Genomic DNA, 20,103 nt, shown 5'->3' with positions numbered 1-20,103 from the left:
GGAGATAACCAGTGTGGAACTCTTGGTTCTAATAGGTTTTTATACCTATCCCATATTTCTATTAACGAACTCCGGAAGATGTGCTTCCCAAAACCTTTATGAATTTTCTTCTTCCCACACCCTAGATACCCGTGCCATCCAAATCTGTTATCAAACCCTTCTAACTTATTTTCTAATTTTATCCATTCTTTCAACCAGCAAAGACATGCTGCCTCATAATATAATTTCAGACCTGGCAGGGCGAAGCCTCTTTCCTTCACATCCTTTCATAGGATGTGATACATTTCATAACTGCGTCCACCTTCTTACCTGATTACACCCAATTGACTGTCGGTCTGGGCGGCTGCACAAAGTTCTCCTCGCACATCTCCTGGCTGCACCAGTAACGTCTCTCCAGTCAGCTCTGCCCCATCCTTTGGTTTTGTTGTTGTTTAGTCGTGTCCGACTCTTCGTGACCAATCCTTTGGTACCTCCCCCTAAATTGGCTGTGGCAATGGCCAAATTTGCATAACTCCTTCAACCCCACAACAGGAGCCCTGTGGTGAAACCCAGCCAGCCCCACCACTGTGAAGGTAGGTGCCAGATTCTCACCTGCAGATATCTCCGCTGAAAGATTCTGCTTTGGAGGTCTTGCATCTGCCTTCTGAAGCCATGGCACGGTGAACAAGGTGGAGGGAGTTAAGTCTCCTTTACTACCTGAAGCCTCTGATCTTTCCACGGATGCTGCAATATCAAGCAAAGGTGGTTTAGTAGCCATTCTTCTTGATTTGGAAGGCTCACCATACTCCATCCACAAATTCATTATAAGCCCTCAATATTATGCCCATGTACTTCATCAGCACTCTTCCTTAATTGGGCCGTTTCTCCAATGTCGCTCCACCAGGTGCCAAAAATCCTGCTGGCCAGGTTGACTCATTTTTCTATTTTGCATTCTCATTTTGTATTTCTTATGTTGTGAGCTGCCCTTGATCTTTGAAGGAAGGGTGGCATACAAATGTAATACATAAATTTCTATACATCTTTTTCTATCTTCTCATCCATATTCCCTGATTTTATTCATTTGTTCTGCTTCTCTAAATACAGAGAACAACTATAAGTAAATATAGATTTAAAATGTTTCTCTCTGTGTGTGTGTGTGTGTGTGTGTGTGTGTGTGTCAGCTCTTCAGTCAGCTCTGTCCCATCCTTTGGTACCTCCCCCTAAATTGGCTGTGGCAATGGCCAAATTTGCGTAACCCCTTCAACCCCACAACAGGAGCCCCGTGGTGAAACCCAACTCCAAGCCAGCCAGCCCCACCACTGTGAAGGTAGGTGCCAGATTCTCACCTGCAGATATCTCCGCTGGAAGATTCTGCTTCGGAGGTCTTGCATCTTCCTTCTGAAGCCATGGCACGGTGAACAAGGTCGAGGTGAACAAGTCCCCTTTACTACCTGAAGCCTCCGATCTTTCCACGCATGCTGCAATATCAAGCAAAGGTGGTTTAGTAGCCATTCTACTAGATTTGGAAGGTTTCTTACTCGCTCCCCACTCCGTGGCCTCCAGCGGACCTCATGTCTGGCCCTCTTTGGAAGAAGAATCCTGAGGCTGTTTGGTGGGCTGCTTTTGAGCTTGGCTTCCTTGCCTCCTGCTCCCTTCTCAAGATGCCATCACAATCCCTCTACTATGCAAGTAACTGCAGGAGGGGGCATACACAGATCCTACTCCGACCCACAAACAAACTGGATAATTACGCATTAACGAGGCCTTTTGCATGAAGAGCAAGTGCCCTCTCTCACATTTTAGTTTTATGTCAGGGGTTTGTACGCAGGTGCCTAGCTGTTCCAAAAATTCCTACATTACAGCCGTGGCCCTAAACCTGGGTAGCTAATTTCTGGCACTCCAGAGGTTGCTGGACTTCAACTCCCAACAGCCCTGGCCAGCAAGGCTAAGAAGCGAGGATGATGGGAGTTGCAATTGAGCATCATCAGGGGAGGCCAGCTTAGCCAGCCAGCCACCCTCCCTGCCCAAATATCTTAGGTCACCGTGTCAAGAAATCTGCTCCTTTCCTTTCAGAAAGGAACCCTTGCTGTCCCAAAATCTGTGCCACCTGAATTCAAGTCCCTTTAGCAGTTGCATACAGAGCTTCACAGCAGCCTGCTGGATTCATTGCACCATTCCCTGCTCCATTTATGGCTGACATAGGAAATCTCCAGCCAACAAGCTTATTCTGTTCCAGCACAGGCCTCAGTTTGACCTGTGACACTGTTTTCCCCAAGTCTCACCCACCAGCCTCACTCCTGAAGTCCCATGCCATGGAGTGGCAGATCACCTGCTTTGTGTGCAGAAGTTCCCAGGTTCAATCCCCAGCAGCATCTCCAGATAATGATGATAATACTAACACTAATACTACTTCTACTACTACTACTACTAATAATATATTAGATTTATATACAGTGGTACCTCGGGTTACATGCTCTTCAGGTTACAGACTCCGCTAACCCAGAAATAGTACCTCGGGTTAAGAACGTTGCTTCAAGATGAGAACAGAAATCGTGCTCTGGCATCGCGGCGGCAGCAGGAGGCCCCATTAGCTAAAGTGGTCTTCAGGTTAAGAACAGTTTCAGGTTAAGAATGGACCTCCGGAACGAATTAAGTACTTAACCCGAGGTACCACTGTACTGCCTTTTAACAAGTGATCTCAGGATGGCTCACAAGAAAAAAGGACAAATAAGTAATTAAAACAAAAACAACGAAACAACAATTTGTTTCTTCTACCCAGCCCATCTGACTGGGTTCCCCCAGCCACTCAGTGCAGCTTCAACAAAAATACAGTGTCAAACTTTAAAAGCTTCCCGATACAGGGCTGCCTTCAGAATTCCTATCTCTTTGACAAGCGACAGGAAGGTGTTCCACAGGGCGGGCGCCACTACTGGGAAGTCCCTCTCCCTGTTTCCCTGTAACTTCACTTCCAGCAATGAGTGGACTGCCAGAAGGCCCTCGGAGCTGGACCTCAGTGTCCAGGCCGAGCAACAGGGGTGAAGTCACTCATTCAGGTATACAGGGCTGAGGCCGTTGGGCTAACGGCATTCCATGCCTGAAACCCTGGAGAGCTTCTGCCAGTCAATGAAGCAATATTATGCTAAATGGACCAGTGGTCTGACTCAGGATGATGCAGCTTCCAGCACCAAAAGGTCCCAGGTTCAGTTCCCAGCATCTCCAAAAAGGGCTGGGAGAGACTCCCTGCCTGAAGCCACCAGTCCGTGCAGACCATTTTTTCCTCAAACTTGGAATTCCAGCTGCCATTGGACTACAACCCCCACCATCCCGGATCACTGGTCCTGCTAGCTATGTATGATGGGAGTTGTAGTCCAACAACAGCTGGGAAGTCAAGTTTGAGGAATAATGGTATCGAAAATACTGAGCTCAGGTGGATCCAACATTGCCAAGAGTTGAGCTCTATGCCTTTCTGTGTGCCCAAGTTATTCTTGCCCAGCTGCAAGAGGATAACATCTGGATGCACCAGCCACTCCCAAATCATGCATGACCTCCTAAACCAGCCACACGACGTGCCGCCTGTGACCCAGCCCAAGGTGGGTTTCTCCTGGACGCCAGCATGCGCTTCCTTGCACAGCACACAACTGTGTCCAGAAAACCTTACGTGCAGGGGCTGCAACTAGACAAAGTCAACGTGATGCCACCACGTACCCCTTTGTGTGCAGTCTATATAGCTCAGTTGGTAGGCCATGAGGCTCTTGATCTCTGGTGCATTTACAATCCTCTTCAACAGGGGTCAGCAAACCTTTTCAGCAGTGGGCCATCCCACCGCCCCTCAGACTATGTGGTGGGCCGGACTATATTTTGAGGGGGGGGGGAATGAACAAATTCCTATGCCCCACAAATAACCCCGATATGAATTTTAAATAAAAGGACACATTCTACTCATGTAAAAACACGCTGATTCCCAGACCATCCGAGGGCTGGATTGAGAAGGCGATTGGGCTGCAACTGGCCCCTGGGCCTTTGGTTGCCTACCCCTGCTCTTCAATCACCCAGACTGGTGACCTGCAAGCAAATCTCTGACTCACTTCATGTCCAAGCAGTGTTGGACTATGTCAATAATAGAAGATCCTGGTGCCATCCAGGTGCTGTGAATGGAATCCTAGAATTGTAGAGTTGGAGAAGTCCCCAAGAGCCCTGTAGTCCAACCCCTGCAATACAGGACTCCCAGCTCCCATCATCCCTGATCCTTAGCAAAATATCTAGATTTGATACTATCCACAAACTATGTGCTAAAGAGCACTAACGGATTAGAAATTCTCGCAAGCCTTTCCGTACTCAGTTACCATACTTGGAACACATGTAGCTTCCTGTTCAGCAAAACCTCACACCACAACATAAGCAACATGTGCTCTGACACAACCCTGATCTGACTTCATTACTTCCGTTTCCTTGAGAATCACTTGCTTCTCCATCAAGCTGTATTTGAATCACAAGAGATCCATCCACAGCAATGAGAACACCTAACCAGCAATGCACCAGCTCTCCTGGCACAGCTCTTGAAGCCTTAACTAGCATTTTTCCTCACTGGCCCAAGAGCCAGCGTAGTGAAGTGGTGAGAGTGCTGGACTAGGGCCAGGGAGACCCGACTTCAAATCCCCACTCAGCTTTAAACTCAGTGGGTGATGTTGAAGAAGAAGAAGAGTCTCAAACTGGCTAACATTCTCCTTTCCCTTCCTCTCCCACAACAAACACTCTGTGAAGTGAGTGAGGCTGAGAGACTTCAGAGAAGTGTGACTAGCCCAAGGTCACCCAGCAGCTGCATGTGGAGGAGCAGAGAATCGAACCCGGTTCACCAGATTACGAGTCCACTGCTCTTAACCACTACACCACACTGGCTCTCAGGGTTGTTGTGGGGTGAAATGAGGAGGGGGAGAACCATGTATGCCACCTTGAGCTCACTGGAGGAGAGAAATGAAGCCATAAATCAGTAAAATCACATACCATTGTGTATTTGGTATGCCACAAAAGGAACCAGTCTCCCAGCCCAACAGATTGCATACAAGATCCCTGCACCCTAGAAGCAACAGCACAGGTGTGTTCACCACTACCAGAGAAGCCGGCGGGATCTCAAAGCAGTCCTGAACTTGAGCAGGGATTGTGTATTATATCACCAATACAAGTCTTGACGGATATCTCCAACACAGAACAACCTCCTTCTACAGCCAGTCCCACCCTCAGACTCCTTCCCGACAACTCCTCACCTGAGCAAGGAGGAACGACTCCTGGCACCTCTTCCTGACTGCTCTCCTGCTTCTTTTCTTCGCTTCCTGTAGGGATACTTAACTGGGGGCTTGGGCCAGCCACACTTGGGCTTTCCCGCACACTTGAGGCCTCCTTGGAGGCTAAGGCAGCTTGCACCACCTGTGTTGCAACCAGCTGCATCATGGAGACAAGGGATGCTGGATCGATCTGTACAACAGGGGGCAAGCTTGTTCCTTGGGTGAGTCCAGCACCCACTGCGCCTCCTGGCTGCAGCTGCGACAGGGCCTGCATGACACTTTGTTCTACAAGAGGCGTCAACGACAAGCGCAACTGATCTTCACGTTGGTGGTCTCCTTGTTCCTGCGTTGCTGACTGCATCTTGGGAAGCTCCTGATGGCCAGGATTTGTCTGTGGTGGATGGTCTGACTTGTTGGGTGGTTGTTCTGCCACATCAGAATTGGATGGAGGTTGCTGGTCACCCTGCTCCTGCGTTGCTGCCTCCTTCTTGGGCGGCTCCTGATGGTCGGGATTTGTCTGCAGTGGATGGTCTGACTTGGGTGGGAGTTCTGTCACATCAGATTTGGCAGGAGGTTGCCGGTCTCCTTGTTCCTGCGTTGCTGCCTCCATCATGGGCAGCTCCTGTTGGTCGGGATTTGTCTGCAGTGGATGGTCTGACTTGCTGGGTGGTTGTTCTGCCACATCAGATTTGGCTGGAGGTTGCCGGTCTCCTTGTTCCTGCGTTGCTGCCTCCATCTTGGGCAGCTCCTGATGGTCGGGATTTGTCTGCAGTGGAAGGTCTGACTTGTTGGGTGGTTGTTCTGCCACATCAGATTTGGCTGGAGGTTTTGCCACATTAGATTTTGCTGGTCTCCTTTTTCCTCGTTTCCTTGTCCTGGTCTTCTTCCTGGTCTCCTTTTGCTGGTCTCCTTGTTCCTGCGTTGCTGCCTCATTCTTGGGCAGCTCCTGATGGCCGGGATTTGTCTGTGGTGGATGGTCTGACTTGGGTGCGAGTTCTGCCACATCAGATTTGGCTGGAGGTTGCTGGTCTGCTTGTTCCTCCATTGCTGTCTCCTTCTTGGGCAGCTCCTCATGGTCGGGATTTGTCTGCAGTGGACGGGCTGACTTGTTGGGTGTTTGTTCTGCCACATCAGATTTGGCTGGAGGTTGCCGGTCAGCTTGTTCCTCCATTGCTGTCTCCTTCTTGGGCAGCTCCTCATGGTCGGGATTTTTCTGCAGTGGACTTGCCGACTTGTTGGGTGGTTGTTTTGCCACATCAGATTTAGATGTAGGTTGCTGGTCTCCTTTTTCCCGCGTTGCTGCCTCCTTCTTGGGCAGCTCCTGATGGTCGGGATTTGCCTGCAGTGGATGGTCTGACTTGTTGGGTGGTTGTTTTGCCACATCAGATTTAGATGTAGGTTGCTGGTCTCCTTTTTCCCGCGTTGCTGCCTCCTTCTTGGGCGGCTCTTGGTGGTCGGGATTTGTCTGCAGTGGATGGTCTGACTTCTTGGGTGGTTGTTCTGCCACATCAGATTTGGCTGGAGGTTTCCTGGAGCTTCCTGCTTCTGCAGACGACGCTAAAGAGGGGGAGAAAAAGCAAGCGGCTCATTATTATTATTATGATTATTATTAGCAGTAGTATTGATTAAATTAGTATACCGCCCTCCATCCATACATCTCAGGGCAGTTCACAACATAAAAATACAAGATTTAAAACCCAAAAGTTACAAATTAAAAACAAGAGCAAAATGGAACCAATACCACCCCCCCTGTAGTTCATCAACACTCTATTGCAACAACCTTTGGCAACAATACTGCAGGGAAGCAGCAGAATATCTCCCCTGATCCTCGGTCACTGCTGAATTTGCAACCAAGTTCTACCCTGCATAGCATGAGTGCAAGAAGGTCATTGTACTAAGCAACTGTAAAAACTACAGAGTGGGTGGGGGAAACTCCAGAGGAGTGAAAAGGCTGAGATCAACCTACATCCCCTTTTGAAATGGGTTGCAGAGTCATTCACACAATCCTATATAGGAACAAGCTTGGTCTCCTTGGCAGGCATTATATTGACACAATGACAAAGCCAGGAGAAAAACCCCCAGAACAGAACAAAGTATTCACTGAGCCAAAGCCACAGCAACACGCCTGCCATTAACACACACATACCGTAATCCTGCTTACAAAAAACCAAAGGCCAGTTAATGAAGCATCTGTAACATCCACCTTACCTGGAGATCTAGTTGATTTTCTCAGTTCTCTCTTCTGGCTAGAAGAGGTTTGAGAACTCGAGCTGGGGGAGCTTGGTCGCTCTGAAGACCTGGACCTATGTCTGGGGCTCCTAGATCGTGACCGTTTCCTGTGGGGCCCAGGGCTCCTAGATCGTGACCGAGTCTGACTTGAGGCATGGCCAGGAATTGAGTGCTGTGAAGTGTTTGGGTTAGAACTGGTAGAGCATGGCATTGGAATATGTTTTTCCTTCTTGTCGCTTTCATGTCTGCAAAAGGCAGAAAAAACAGGATTTGAATGACTTCTCTTTTTCAAATGTAAAAGGAGAAATCAGATCTGCCAAGATGTTTTTTTTTTGCAAACGGAAATCAACTAGAAATAGGAACACTCAGGGTTAAAGCTAAAAAGCATCAAAAGCCTACAGAATACGGCTGATGGGCCTGCAGCATCCAATAACTAAAGGAACTCAGATGATGGGAACAGAATGCCCAGCTTCATACCAAAAAATTATGGCTTCCACCTGCACTGGGAATGGCTACCTGCCTGCTAATGGCTGAGCTGCAGCGCAAACCACAGCTGCTCAGCCAGGTGGCCCCTAGAGCCTTAGAACGAAGCCACGAGGGCCTGCAGTCTGAGTTAAGCAGCTCCTACATTTACGGGTCAGGGACAACCAGTAACCTGGGGTGGAAAATATTGTCCGGGGGGGTTGGTTACTATTTATGCAGAAATGTTTTTTGTTACATAGTTCTTAGGAAGCAGTGAACGGGGGCTAACTGCAGATACTTGGCAGTTTTACATTTTTGAGTTTTTTCTACTAAATACAATGAAGGACCAGAATTAGATCACAGGTCACTTTCTTGGGCATCAGAAAATGTACCAGTGCAGAATGCCCTCATACAAATTTCCCATTCAAAATGTCTCCAAAAACCCACACCATTGGGGACAACAGGGAAGTGAGATTACTGCAGCCTAATTCTCATTACTGAGTATTCAAGTTGAGATTGAAAGGTTACCTCTGTAACGAAGAACATTCTTCTGGATTCCAGTCAGGATACCTGTTTCAAGAAAAGCCAGCAAAACAGCTGTGTTATTCCTTTGACAAAGTACATGTACTCCATTCCATTATCATTCAGGCAAGTTTCTAAAACTGTCAAGTACTTCTCTCCCTTTTGTCCAAATGATAGATCTCTTACTACTGATCTTCTGGGGAAGTTTAAAGGTGATTCCATGAGGATTCCCTGACTCTTGGACCCAGATTTCCAAAAGCGCCCTGGAATGAGATTCCCAGCTCCTCCAAGAACTGGTTTGTCCTGAAGCCACCCCTCATAAAACTCTGCTCATGCTCCACAGGCATCTAAAAGCCACAGAACGCAAGATGAGGCGCCTCTGAGCTTCTGCCTTCTTCCCTGGTTCAGCTCCATAATCGGCCTACAGACCACTTATACAAATTCAGGCAAAACACAACCTAGAGCAGGCACCGTTCCTTCAAAGGTGAGCTCCCACAACTTCCTTGGCTGAGGTTTGTGGCAAGGCATGTAAGCAATGGCTCTGCTGCTTTTAGCAAAGCCATGTGCTATCCAGGAAGTCATTTCCAAACCATTTCAAATCCTCAATCTATTCCCAATAAATTAAAATGAAAGGCCTTACTTTTGGCGTAGCTCATCACATTTCTCGGAGTGTGCAGCAGTGCGCACGTGCAGATTCCAGCCCTACAGGGAGGGAGGGAGGGGAGAAATCAGCATGAGAACACAAAAAAGCCTGGCTGTTGGATGAGAACAAAGCATCACCTAGTCCAGCATCCTATCGACTGGGGCAGTCAGCCAAATGCTTCTGAGAAACCCACAGAAGGGCCCTCCTCTGCTGCTGCTGCTGCTACTGCTGCTTCTCCCAGGAGCAACTAATTTTTTTAAAAAAAACACATAGTGGTATATACATTTTTTATAAAAATAAAACACTAAGTTCCACTTAGTGATATGCCCAATACCCATTGATGGAGCTTCTGTCTATAAAACTGAATAATCTCGTCATTTAAGGTCATGAGAGTCCGTGGCAGTGCTCAAAACTAGCCAGGGGCCAAGCACATTTTGCACCTGTCTATCAGACACTTACAACCAAGTGGAGATGCCTGGGTGCCAGGATGGCGCCTGACATCTCCACAACCTGGAGGTGCATGCCTGGGGATCCTGGGATCATGATAGTCAAAGTTCTTAACCTGGCTCCAGGTTGTCTCTTAACTAGCCGGATGTTTAACTGAGAATCAATCACAGTCAGTCCATCATTTGAAAAATAAGACTTTAGAGCCATCTGGCCCCAAATGGCAACAAGACATTCCAATTTGGCAAGTGACACCTTGGTTTAAGGAGCCATTTGTAACCTAGCTTACATATCTGAGTTTCTACAGCAGAGTAGAAAAACACTCACTTGACCTTCAGTCGTGTGTATGAGTTTAACACTGGACAATGTTCAATACTGTGCAATGCATTTAATATTCAAATAGACAACAGCAGCTCAAAGTCAGATAAGACAGAGTCTCCAGACATGGTGTCAGGTTTGAATCCCACCAATGTCAAATGGGCATTCTGGCTGTGGGGATTCATGATGCTCTGAGGTGGCAGAGATGTCTCCTTGGGGATTAGGGGAGGGGAGATATGCTGCAGTGATGCTGTCCAACAACATTTGGAAGCCACCATGTTGACTTCACCAGGATAACATCAACACCTCATAGCGTATCATAGCGTAAGATCTGCTTGAAAGCCAGAGTGGAAAATGCACTCATCCTGGGCTCAATACAACCGTGTGCACTTTTTTCCTGCAAAAACAAAGAACTCACTGTGATATCTGCACATTCTATTTTACACAGAGAACACAGGTGTGGAAGTACTGTTGGCGACACAGCATGATAATCGTTCATCATTGATGGAGATGGAGATCCTGAAGACGGAGGCATCAACGAAGCCGCAGGTGTTGTTGCGGGTTGAGCTGCTGACGGTACACCAGGTCCTGCTGAAGGAAGGCATGATTCTGTTATGCAACACAAACGGATGCCAACGAAATTCCAGGAGAGATGATGCCAATGGCAAAGGCCCCCTTGGAGCTTGCTCCTACTGGATATCTCCTTCCTGCCCCCCAAAAAGATCATTTCCCATCAACTACTCTGCACAGGGGACAGTAAGCAAATAATGCATCAGGGTCTGATAAAGCTGAACCCCTCCCATCCTCCAGGGCCATTCTGAAGATCCACAGTGGTGTAGTGGTTAGTGTAGGAAGCAGACCTGGGAGACCAGGGTTCAAATCTCCACTCGGCCACAATGCCTGCAAAGTGACCTTGGGCCAGTCACTGCCTCTCGACCTAACCTATCACACAGAGCAGTTGTGAGGACAAAAAGAGAAGAGGGAGAGCCATGTACGCCCCCTCAAGGTCCCTGGATAAAAAGGTAGGATATAAATGAAATAAATAAATAAGCTAATAAATAATTCTGCCAGTCATTGCCCAGTAGGCAGGGTACCGATGGGATTCTATACTATGGTATCTTTTTTTGAAAAAATGTAGGTTCATGTTACCTGTAAACCGCATTGGAAGGATTTTGATCCTGAAAGACAGGATATAAATAACTGTAACAACAAAAAACACCCCCTCCCCAAAAAACCTCCTTGCTTATGGGTGTGTGAGAGGGCACGATATCTACGGTGCTTTCCTGGAACCCCAACTGTTGTCTTTCTTCTCCACCAGTGTTTGTAAGAGCTTAAAAAGAGCCCAGGTACCTGATCAGGCCAGCAGCCTATCTAGCCCAGCAGCCAGTACTGCAGAGATCACAAGCAAGAGCAGAGCTCAGCCGCACTGCCCGCTTCTGTTCCCCAGCAACTAGTATACAGCTGTGCCCATCCTCCAATCCTGGAGGTTGCATCCCTCATCATAACAAGCAACCATCATAACAAGCCTTACTCTCTGAATTTGTCTAATCCACTTTTGAAGTCATCCACATTGGTGGCTGTCACTGCATCATGTGGTAGAAAATGCCATAGTTTAACCCTGAAGTCTTCATGGGATTACTGGTTAGCCTGGTTTCTACACACTTACTGCCATATTCATAACTAGACTTACTTTTCACCAGGGAATCAGATCCACCATGTCCGCCAGAGGTTTCCTCTTCTTTGCCCTGAGATAAAGTGGGCAACTGACGAGCCTTCTTGCGCTCAACGATGTCCCTCAGAATCATAGCCATGTTTTCAGGCTTCAGCTGATCATCTGAATAGTGGCCAAATTCCTCCAAATCTTTAGCAGATAAGCCAAAGTTTGAGAGAATTCTTGCAGCACTCTCTTCTGTGTAATGCCTCTGAGTATCTGCAGCATTTTCTGAAGTGGGCTGATCTGAGCTACAATTACCAGGTAGCAATGGATCATTCTCCTGACTGTTAGTGCCACATCCTTCCATCCCAGAAGACGACTTTCCTGGCCCTCCAAAAGTCCTACACTGCCTTTGGTCAGGTGCATTAGAAGAAGACATGCTCTCTTTAGGATCACACATATTAGGACAGGGGCCGCTCATATTTGGCTGCGTATATTTTCTGCGTTTCTTTCTGGGTTGCCATGTGTCATCTGGACAAGGATCTCCAGTCCATGAGGTCATATCTCCTCCGGGTCCCCACGTGTCATCTGGACAAGGACCTCCCATCCACGGGGGCATATCTCCTCCGGGTCCCCACGTGTCATCTGGACAAGGACCTCCCATCCACGGGGGCATATCTCCTTCGGGTCCCCATGTGTCATCTGGACAAGGACCTCCCATCCACGGGGGCATATCTCCTTCGGGTCCCCATGTGTCATCTGGACAAGGACCTCCCATCCATGGGGGCATATCTCCTCCGGGCCCCCACGTGTCATCTGGACAAGGACCTCCCATCCATGGGGGCATATTTCCTCTGGGTCCCCACATGCCACCTCGGCAAGGACCTCTCATCCATGGGGGCATATTTCCTCTAGGTCCCCACCTGTAACCCCGGAAATTCCCCCCCTTCTGTTGGTTTTTCTTTTTTTTAGACTTGACCATGGCTAATTACACCTATGACCAATTTAAGGAAGGATGAAGTGTGGCAGAATGGTCAGAAGCAACAGGGTTCAACTACTGAGATCACTTGGTCTTAAACTGAACAAGCTGCAGAGGAGGACACAACAGAGGGAAATGCCAAATCTGCAGCAATTCACAGCAGACACCACCACCAAGCTGAAAGTAAAAACACAAAATGTAATCAGAAAGGAAGGAGGTGTGCGGAGGCTTTCCAGTGTACTGCACTGTGCGTCACATGCATGACTGTTGGCCTGCTGTCCTTGAGGCCAGGGTGGCTGACCGAGAGAAATTGAGAGAGGTAGAGGGTGAGGGGTGAGGCATTTGGGCATTTTACTATTGGGTTCTGAGGCCAGAATGATAACTCCTCTGCTGTTGTGGACAATGAGGCTCCCCTAGAAGAACACCATGCTAAGGAAGAGGCAAGCAAATTTGCTCATGGCAAACAACTGAAAGTCTGCAAATTTTGATAATAAGCCCAATTTGCCTTGGGGGGTTGAATAATTTTGATTGCAACTATCTCACCAGTCTCCTCTTCTCCAGACTGAACATATCCAGCTCCCTTCTCAGAATTGGTTTCCAGACCCTTGGTCATCTGGGTTGCTCTTTTCTGCACACAATCCAACTTGTTGATCACATTCTTAAATTGTGGTGCCCAGAACTGAACACAGGACTCCAAGCGTGGTCAGACCAAGGCAGAAACATGCCCTCCAACCTTTCCCTAATGAAAATAGGGATGTCCTATCCCGTAATGATAATTTTACTCTTTATACCCCACCCATCTGACTGCGTTTCCCCAGCCACTCTAGGCAGCTTCCAACATATAGAAAATATAATAATAAATCATTAACTTCCCTCTACAGGATTGCTTTCCGACAGCTCTGGGGTCAGATAACTCCATACCCTCCAACATTTCTCCCATGAAAACAGGGACATCCTAAGGGGAAATGGGACATTCCGGGATCATATCAGAAACTGGGATGGCTTCTGGAAAACAGGGACACTTGGAGGGTCTGTAGTAGTAGTAGTAGTAATAATAATAATAATAATAATAATAATAATAATAATAATAATATTTTTTTATTTAAACCCCGCCCTCCCCAGCCAAGGCCGGGCTCAGAGCGGCTTACAAGCAATAATAAAAACAAGATGAATGGTTACAACTTAAAAACAAAAATAAAATACATTAAAATAATGGAACATTAAAATATTAAAATGTAGCCTCATCGCAGGAGGAGAAGGAAAAGAAAGGGGGGAAAAAGAGAGAGAGAGGGAGGGAATCAAATTGGCTCCAAGCCAAAGGCCAGGCGGAACAACTCTGTCTTACAGGCCCTTAGTAGTAGTAACAACAAAACAATAAATAACAATAACAACAAGGCAGCCCTGTTTAGGTAAGCTCTTAATATTTGATTAATTATTGTACAGCATTTTAATATTTTGTTAGAAGCCGCCCCTAGTGGCTGGAGAAACCCAGCCAGATGGGCGGGGCATAAATAAATGCATATTATTATTATTATTTTTACACCAGGTACACCCCTCTCCTCCCCCCAGGGGAGCCTCCATTCCGGCTTCTGCCTGGCAACTGGAAAGGCCTACCCGGGGGGCAGCCAATCAGGGCCCGCTCTTTCCCTCCCTGAGGACTAGAAGCCCCGCAGACAGAGGACGAAGAGTTCTCCCGCCGAGGCGGCGAGCGGGGGAAGGAGAACGAGGCCTCTTCAGGCGCGGACCCTCCCTCCCCGGCCGTCCTCATCCTCGGCCGCCATCTTGCGCCGCTTACCTCAGCCGAGGCCTCTTTCCGCCGCCGCCGCCGCCTCAACCGCCCTCGGAGCGCCACGCGCAGGCGCGGAGAGGGGTGTACTGCGCGTGCGCGGCAGGCCCCTGGCTGCGGATTGGCTAGTGGGCAGAGGAGGCGGGGCCAAACAAAAGCACGCGCGCTCGCTCGGTCTCTCTCTCTCTCTCAGGCACATCTGGAGAAGGGCGCATGCGCGCTCCGCGTCTCCTTCCTGCGCGTGCGCTCTCGGTGCCCCCGCCCCTGCTCCGAACTGGTGGAGCCTCCATAGGCAGAGGCAGTCTACCCCCGGGAGCCGGATGGCGGCGTCTGCCAGAAAGGGGTCGGGGCGGCCGCTTGATTCGGCAGGGCTCTTTGTACGAGAGGCTGTTGGCGGCCATGGGGTATTCGAGGGTTAGTGGGTTTGGGACCTGGAAGAGACCTGGGTTCGAATCCCGCCGCACTCGGCCAGCCACTGCCCCTCAGCCCAAGCTACCACACCAGCGTTTTTGTTGAAAAAAATACCTGAAGGAGCGTCTCCACCCCCGTAGTTCAGCTCGGACACTGAGGTCCAGCTCCGAGGGCCTTCTGGTGGTTCCCTCCCTGCGAGAAGCCAAGTTCAAGGAACCAGGCAGAGGGCCTTCTCGGTGGTGACTCCCGCCCTGTGGAACGCCCTCCCACCAGATGTCAAGGAAATAAACAACTACGTACCTGACTTTTAGAAGACATCTGAAGGCAGCCCTGTTTAGGGAAGCTTTTAATGTTTTATGTTTTACCGTGTTTACTTGTACCCCACCCATCTGACTGGGTTGCCACAGATTACAGTAGAAATAGCATGGCCTCAGCCCTTTCATTAAAAGCAGTCAGTTCCCAAAAGCTTGTTGGAACAAAAAGTTCTTAACCTGCCTGTCTAACCTCTTTGGGCAGGAAGTTGCAAAGTCTGGGAGTAGCCAGCAAGAAGGCCCCCTCTTAATTAATTAACAAGATTTACAATCCATTTTACTTTCCCAGTATCAGGCACTCGTGCCTTACAACATGATCCAAAAAAACCACCAAAGTTGTTATGTAGTGAGGTTTCACCCTGCAACCCACAACTTAACAAAAGTCATTACACAACAAGTTTGTTTTTGTTTAATGACTTTCTTTGGAACTGCTTTACTTGTTTGGCTGATTATGTTGTTGGTACCTGTCTGGAGAGCTTGTGGTGAAGAAAGATCTTAGGGTAAGAAATCCTATAAATAAAATCCAGCAACCACCACATTGTTTCCTATATCTGTTTGTTGATTCACTTTAATTTATGGCCTAGTGGTTTAGGAATTACGATTCATGACATTTACACATTACAGAATTTGCATTGAGCTATATGGTGGCGCTGTGGGTTAAAGCCTCAGCACCTAGGACTTGCCGATCGAAAGGTCGGCGGTTCGAATCCCTGCGGCGGGGTGCGCTCCCGCTGCTCGGTCCCAGCGCCTGCCAACCTAGCAGTTCGAAAGCACCTCCGGGTGCAAGTAGATAAATAGGGACCGCTTACCAGCGGGAAGGTAAACGGCGTTTCCGTGTGCGGCTCTGGCTCGCCAGAGCAGCGATGTCACGCTGGCCACGTGACCCGGAAGTGTCTCCGGACAGCGCTGGCCCCTGGCCTCTTAAGTGAGATGGGCGCACAACCCCAGAGTCTGGCAAGACTGGCCCGTACGGGCAGGGGTACCTTTACCTTTACCTTTATATGTAACCTTGAGCTATATGTAACATTGAGCTATATGTAACAAACTGCGGGAGGCAGTGGAAGACAGGAGTGCCCGGCGTGCTCTGGTCCATGGGGTCACGAAGAGTCGGACACGACTAAACGACTCAACAACAACAAATGTAACCTGCCCAGGAACCACATGCTAAGGGTGAGCTCTAAATGCCTGTAAATAAACCAACACGGGACTCAGCTATGTAGCTGCAAATGAAACGTTTTAAGTGTGTTGTAAAGTGCAACATGGGACGCAGGTGGCGCTGTGGTCTAAACCACAGAGCCTAGGGCTTGCAGATCAGGATGAGCTCCTGTTGCTTGGTCCCAGCTCCTGCCCACCCAGCAGTTTGAAAGCATTTCAAAGTGCAAGTAGATAAATAGGTACCACTCCGCTGCTCTGGTTTGCCAGAAGCGGCTTAGTCCTGCTGGCCACATGACCCATAAACTGTCTGCAGACAAACGCCAGCTCCCTCGGCCAACAGAGCAAGATGAGTGCGCAACCCCAGACTGGACCTAACGGTCAGGGGTACCTTTACAGTGCAACATAAAAATATGACACTAGATGGCAAAAGTGAGCTATAGCAAATTCAATGTATTTTTTCAATGTATTTTTCTTTTTTTTTTTTAAAGCAATTTCACAGCTTTATATATATGTGTGTGTAGATTCCAGCTAAGTCAGCAAACAAGGAGTAGACAAAGGGGAGCCAAATGGGGACAGTGGGAGTGCAGGCATATTTCTGCCAATAGAAGCATGTTGGGGAGGAGGGAAGCTAGGCAGGTCTCCTGAGACAGGGCATGGCAAAACCCTATGGTGGGCTTCCAGCAATCAAGTCTCCAATACTAGTGGGATTCTTGGGAAATGGGTGTTTTAGGTATCCCAGCCTTGGACCATTTATGGCCAGCACTTTGGTCCCTGAAAAATACAGCAGCCGAGACCAACATCCCTTGCAGCTCACCATTCTCCAGCTGAAGTTTTTGAACACACCTCAGAAAGTTTGCAGCACATTAAAGTCATCCAACCATGGTGCAACTCCTATGTGGGGAACCTTTGGCCCTCCAGAGGTGGGGGATAAATTTGCCTTCTATAACCAATGTGCTTAACTCTAATGCACGAAGGGATTAAGACCATAGGGCAAGCAGTCCTGCCAGGTATGGCTAGGTCACATTCCCTCACCTTAGAAGGGTGACCAAATTCTTTGTTCTCCCACCATGTGAATGCTACCAGTCAGGAGGTCTGAGCTGAATGCTCCAAGCTTCAACCGCATGGCTTAAACAAGCCATCTTTGTGATTCAATAAAATAACCTAGAGGAACCTAAGTTATGCTGCCTGCATTTTCTTGCTGCTGTATGGAAAATCAGATCTGCAAAATTCACACAGATTGCATTTTTAGCAGGTTTGTATGCTGTTTTTCCACCACGGTCCTCAAAGCTGCTCACAACGTCTGCCACAGTCATCCCCCCCCCCCCCACTGGAGTGCATCTCCAGAGCTCTTTCCGGGAGGAAGGATGGGATGAAAACTAAATGAATAAACTGCTGAACGATGAGCGGCTTTTGGCTCTTTCTCCCCTTGAAATCTTCCTGTTCCAGTTGGTCATTACAGCTATTCTGTAGCTGAAAAACACAAAAGTGTTTGCTCCTGCTTCTCCTCTGCCCTCCCTGTTCCCTTTTCCTTTTGTGACATGGGTAAGATGGAGAGGGATGGAGTGTTTGTTTGGCTCAGGAGTGGGGTTAAAACAACCACAGCCCCGTTTTAAATAAAAACTTATAAACACAGCAGACAGGACCCCCCCCCCAGTGGAGCCAGTGGATGCAGCCGCAGCAAACGAAGAAGGCATTGTTCTCTGCGCTCCCCACCCCCCTGCGTCCATGGTTCAGTCCGCAGAGGCCTTACCGGGTTGGCTGAGTCGCAACTTTGAGCGGCAGGCACTTCACCCAATCCAAGCCGGCGCCGCGCGTGGTTCGGATCGGCCGAGAGCCCAATCGCCGTCGCGCGCTGCCTCCCCACGTGGGGGACGCCACCCGCCCGCCGCCTTTCGGAGTCGAGGGGCGGGGACGGAGGGCGGGCTTACGAGAAAGAGCCCTCGGCCAATCAGCGCTCGAGTGCTCGACAGGGGCCTCGCCGCCTTTGAGCGGAAAGCGAGCCAAAGCGAGGGTAGGCGGGTGGGAAACGCTCCAAGAGAGATGGACGGGGACGGCTGGCCAATGGGCGCCTAGAGGAAAGCGGGGAAGGCGCGACGTCGCGGAGAGCGGCCAATGGGAGCTCGGCTCGGCGGAGCGGCCGTCCCCTTCCCCCGTCGCGGGCCGCCGAGCGTGGGCGGGGCGGAGGTGAGTGGCGGGCAGCGCGGCCAATGGCGGGGGGCAGGCCTCGCGCGCGGCGTGTCTGAGGGAGAGCGAGGAGAAGAGCGAGCGCGGAGAAGCGAGGGCCGGAGGAGGCGGCGGCGGCTGAGGAAGCGGCCGGGGCAGGCGGGCAGCGCGCGGAGAGCGGCCCTGCGGGGCCCACGCCAGGTACGGCGGGAGGGAGGGGAGAGGCTGCGCGGCGCCCCCTCAGGCTCGGGCCTTCGAGGAAGACCCTCCTCAGCCCCGGGGGATCCCAGGGGTCCCCTCCCCCCTCGGACGGACGCGCACTCAGGGCCGGGGGGCGCGTTTCAGAGGTTGAGTGGGGGCCTCTTTCTTTTCTTCTCCTCCTCCCCTGGGCCCGGAGGGTCGATATTACCCGCCCCCCCCAGCCCGTTGGCCAGCTGACCTGTCAATCTTCACCTCACCCGCCCCCCCGACAAAAGCCCCCCCCCCGTCCTCTGCTGGGATCTCGGGAAAGCGAGGGGGCGCCTCTCCTCGCCCACCCGGGGAGGGCTCGGCTGTGGCTTCAGGACTTAGGAGCCAAGGCCCCTTAGGACCCCCCCATATAAAATACTTGAGGGGCGCCCCCCTCCCCAGGTTGCCGTGCATTGCCATTCAAATGGTGCGCACGCGCGGCGTCTTGCGATCGATTATGCGGGACAGGTGTCCCCCCCCCAATTGTTTTATTCGAGTGGGGGCCCCGCTGCTTCGGCCGTCCCCCCCTCCCCACCGTTACTTCGCCCACGCGCTTGGATGCAGAGAAAGCCCCAGGGAGCTGCTCTGCTCTGCCCACTAGGGATGCTGTCCGTGGGGAGGGGGCGGTTCAGGTCTGGCCCTTCCTTCTGCCGGATGGAGGGGACCCAGGGCTTGGACGCCCCCCAGCAGATGCTGGCCAGGCTTCTGGGTCAGGGCTCCCCTTGCTGGGCTTGCACTTCCCATCAGAGGTTCAGCTCAAGCCTCCCATCTTGGAATATGCGAGCCATAAGGATAAGGTGGGAATCTCTCCCCCCACCATTGCCCTCTTGTGTGTGATGGCAGCTCTTTGGGCATATGAAAGCACAAGCAGTTGGGAGGTAGTCCTATACCCCACCCCACCCCAAAAAAAACCCTCCAGCCACTTTTCTTGCAAACAATAAACACAGCAAAACTTTCTTTAAGCTGGCGCCTGGCTGGGAAGGAGTTTCCCCTACATGTTTTATGTTGCTTCATTGTGTCTCTTTAAGATGTTGTAATCGCCCCTTGCCACGAGGGTTGGGCTCCGAGGGTGGGGCAGGGGAGCCGACCAAATAAACAGGTATTGGCCGCTTCCCTGGGGCAGGGGAGACTCTGGCGGAGCCCAAGAGATTTTGATGCCAGAGACTGCCTGCTTCTGTGACTCCAGCCCCATCAGCGGGAGCGAGGACAAAGAGATAGGTCCCTGTCCCAAATTGCTGAGGCTCAGCTGAACTTGGCTCTGGTGCCCCTTTGTTTGGGCAGAACTTGAGTTGAAAGTTCGGAGAAGGCTTGGCGTGGGAGTCTGGGGTGCTCTGCAGCAGGGCTGGCCTGTAGCCTCTCTTCCGCCATAAGGTGGGTTGTTGTTGCTGTTGCTGCTGCTGCTTGCCCTAGTTTGCGGGAGGGATGGCAGGCAGGCAGGCACACCCCAGGTCTTCTCCAAGGAGGAGCTTCTCCTACCTGGCAGATTCAGGCTTTTTTCTGCCTTGGGGTGCATTGTCCAGTTTATCCAACCCGATTTTCA

At 50.2% G+C, this 20,103-nt stretch overlaps 2 protein-coding genes and 1 long non-coding RNA gene across 27 annotated transcripts in view; 2 read left to right on the top strand and 1 right to left on the bottom strand.

The window, feature by feature from the left end:
• The window catches only part of LOC310852984 (uncharacterized protein), a 37,023-nt gene extending 22,527 nt beyond the window's left edge, over positions 1–14,496 (bottom strand). For 6 of the 24 annotated variants that reach the window (XM_083757063.1, XM_083757046.1, XM_083757052.1 and 3 more), the window contains exons 1-9: positions 14,305–14,399; positions 11,567–12,686; positions 10,295–10,467; positions 9,112–9,173; positions 8,478–8,519; positions 7,467–7,732; positions 5,241–6,815; positions 1,326–1,457; positions 592–723 (exon numbers count right to left, since the gene is read on the bottom strand). In XM_083757063.1, the coding sequence (XP_083613189.1) occupies positions 592–723; positions 1,326–1,457; positions 5,241–6,815; positions 7,467–7,732; positions 8,478–8,519; positions 9,112–9,173; positions 10,295–10,467; positions 11,567–12,512 (3,328 nt within the window). In that variant the 5' untranslated portion in view covers positions 12,513–12,686; positions 14,305–14,399. Of the gene's footprint in view, positions 1–591; positions 776–1,296; positions 1,458–5,240; positions 6,816–7,466; positions 7,733–8,477; positions 8,520–9,111; positions 9,174–10,294; positions 10,468–11,566; positions 12,687–14,123 lie in introns of all 24 variants that reach the window. The other 18 variants (XM_083757061.1, XM_083757067.1, XM_083757056.1 and 15 more) reach the window with 8 other exon arrangements.
• The window catches only part of LOC310853040, a 484,331-nt gene that overhangs the window by 422,046 nt on the left and 42,182 nt on the right, over positions 1–20,103 (top strand). The gene's annotated exons all lie outside the window — the stretch shown is intronic.
• PAIP2B (poly(A) binding protein interacting protein 2B) overlaps positions 18,101–20,103 on the top strand; it is a 35,521-nt gene continuing 33,518 nt past the window's right edge. Inside the window, exon 1 of one of the 2 annotated variants that reach the window (XM_083757198.1) lies at positions 18,101–18,356. The gene's annotated coding sequence lies outside the window, so the exon portion shown is untranslated. Of the gene's footprint in view, positions 18,537–20,103 lie in introns of both variants that reach the window. The other variant, XM_083757197.1, reaches the window with a different exon arrangement.

Source organism: Podarcis gaigeae (assembly GCF_964106915.1).
Source record: "Podarcis gaigeae genome assembly, chromosome: 9".
NCBI lineage: Eukaryota > Metazoa > Chordata > Lepidosauria > Squamata > Lacertidae > Podarcis > Podarcis gaigeae.
This window is presented reverse-complemented; position numbering and strand designations above follow the sequence as displayed.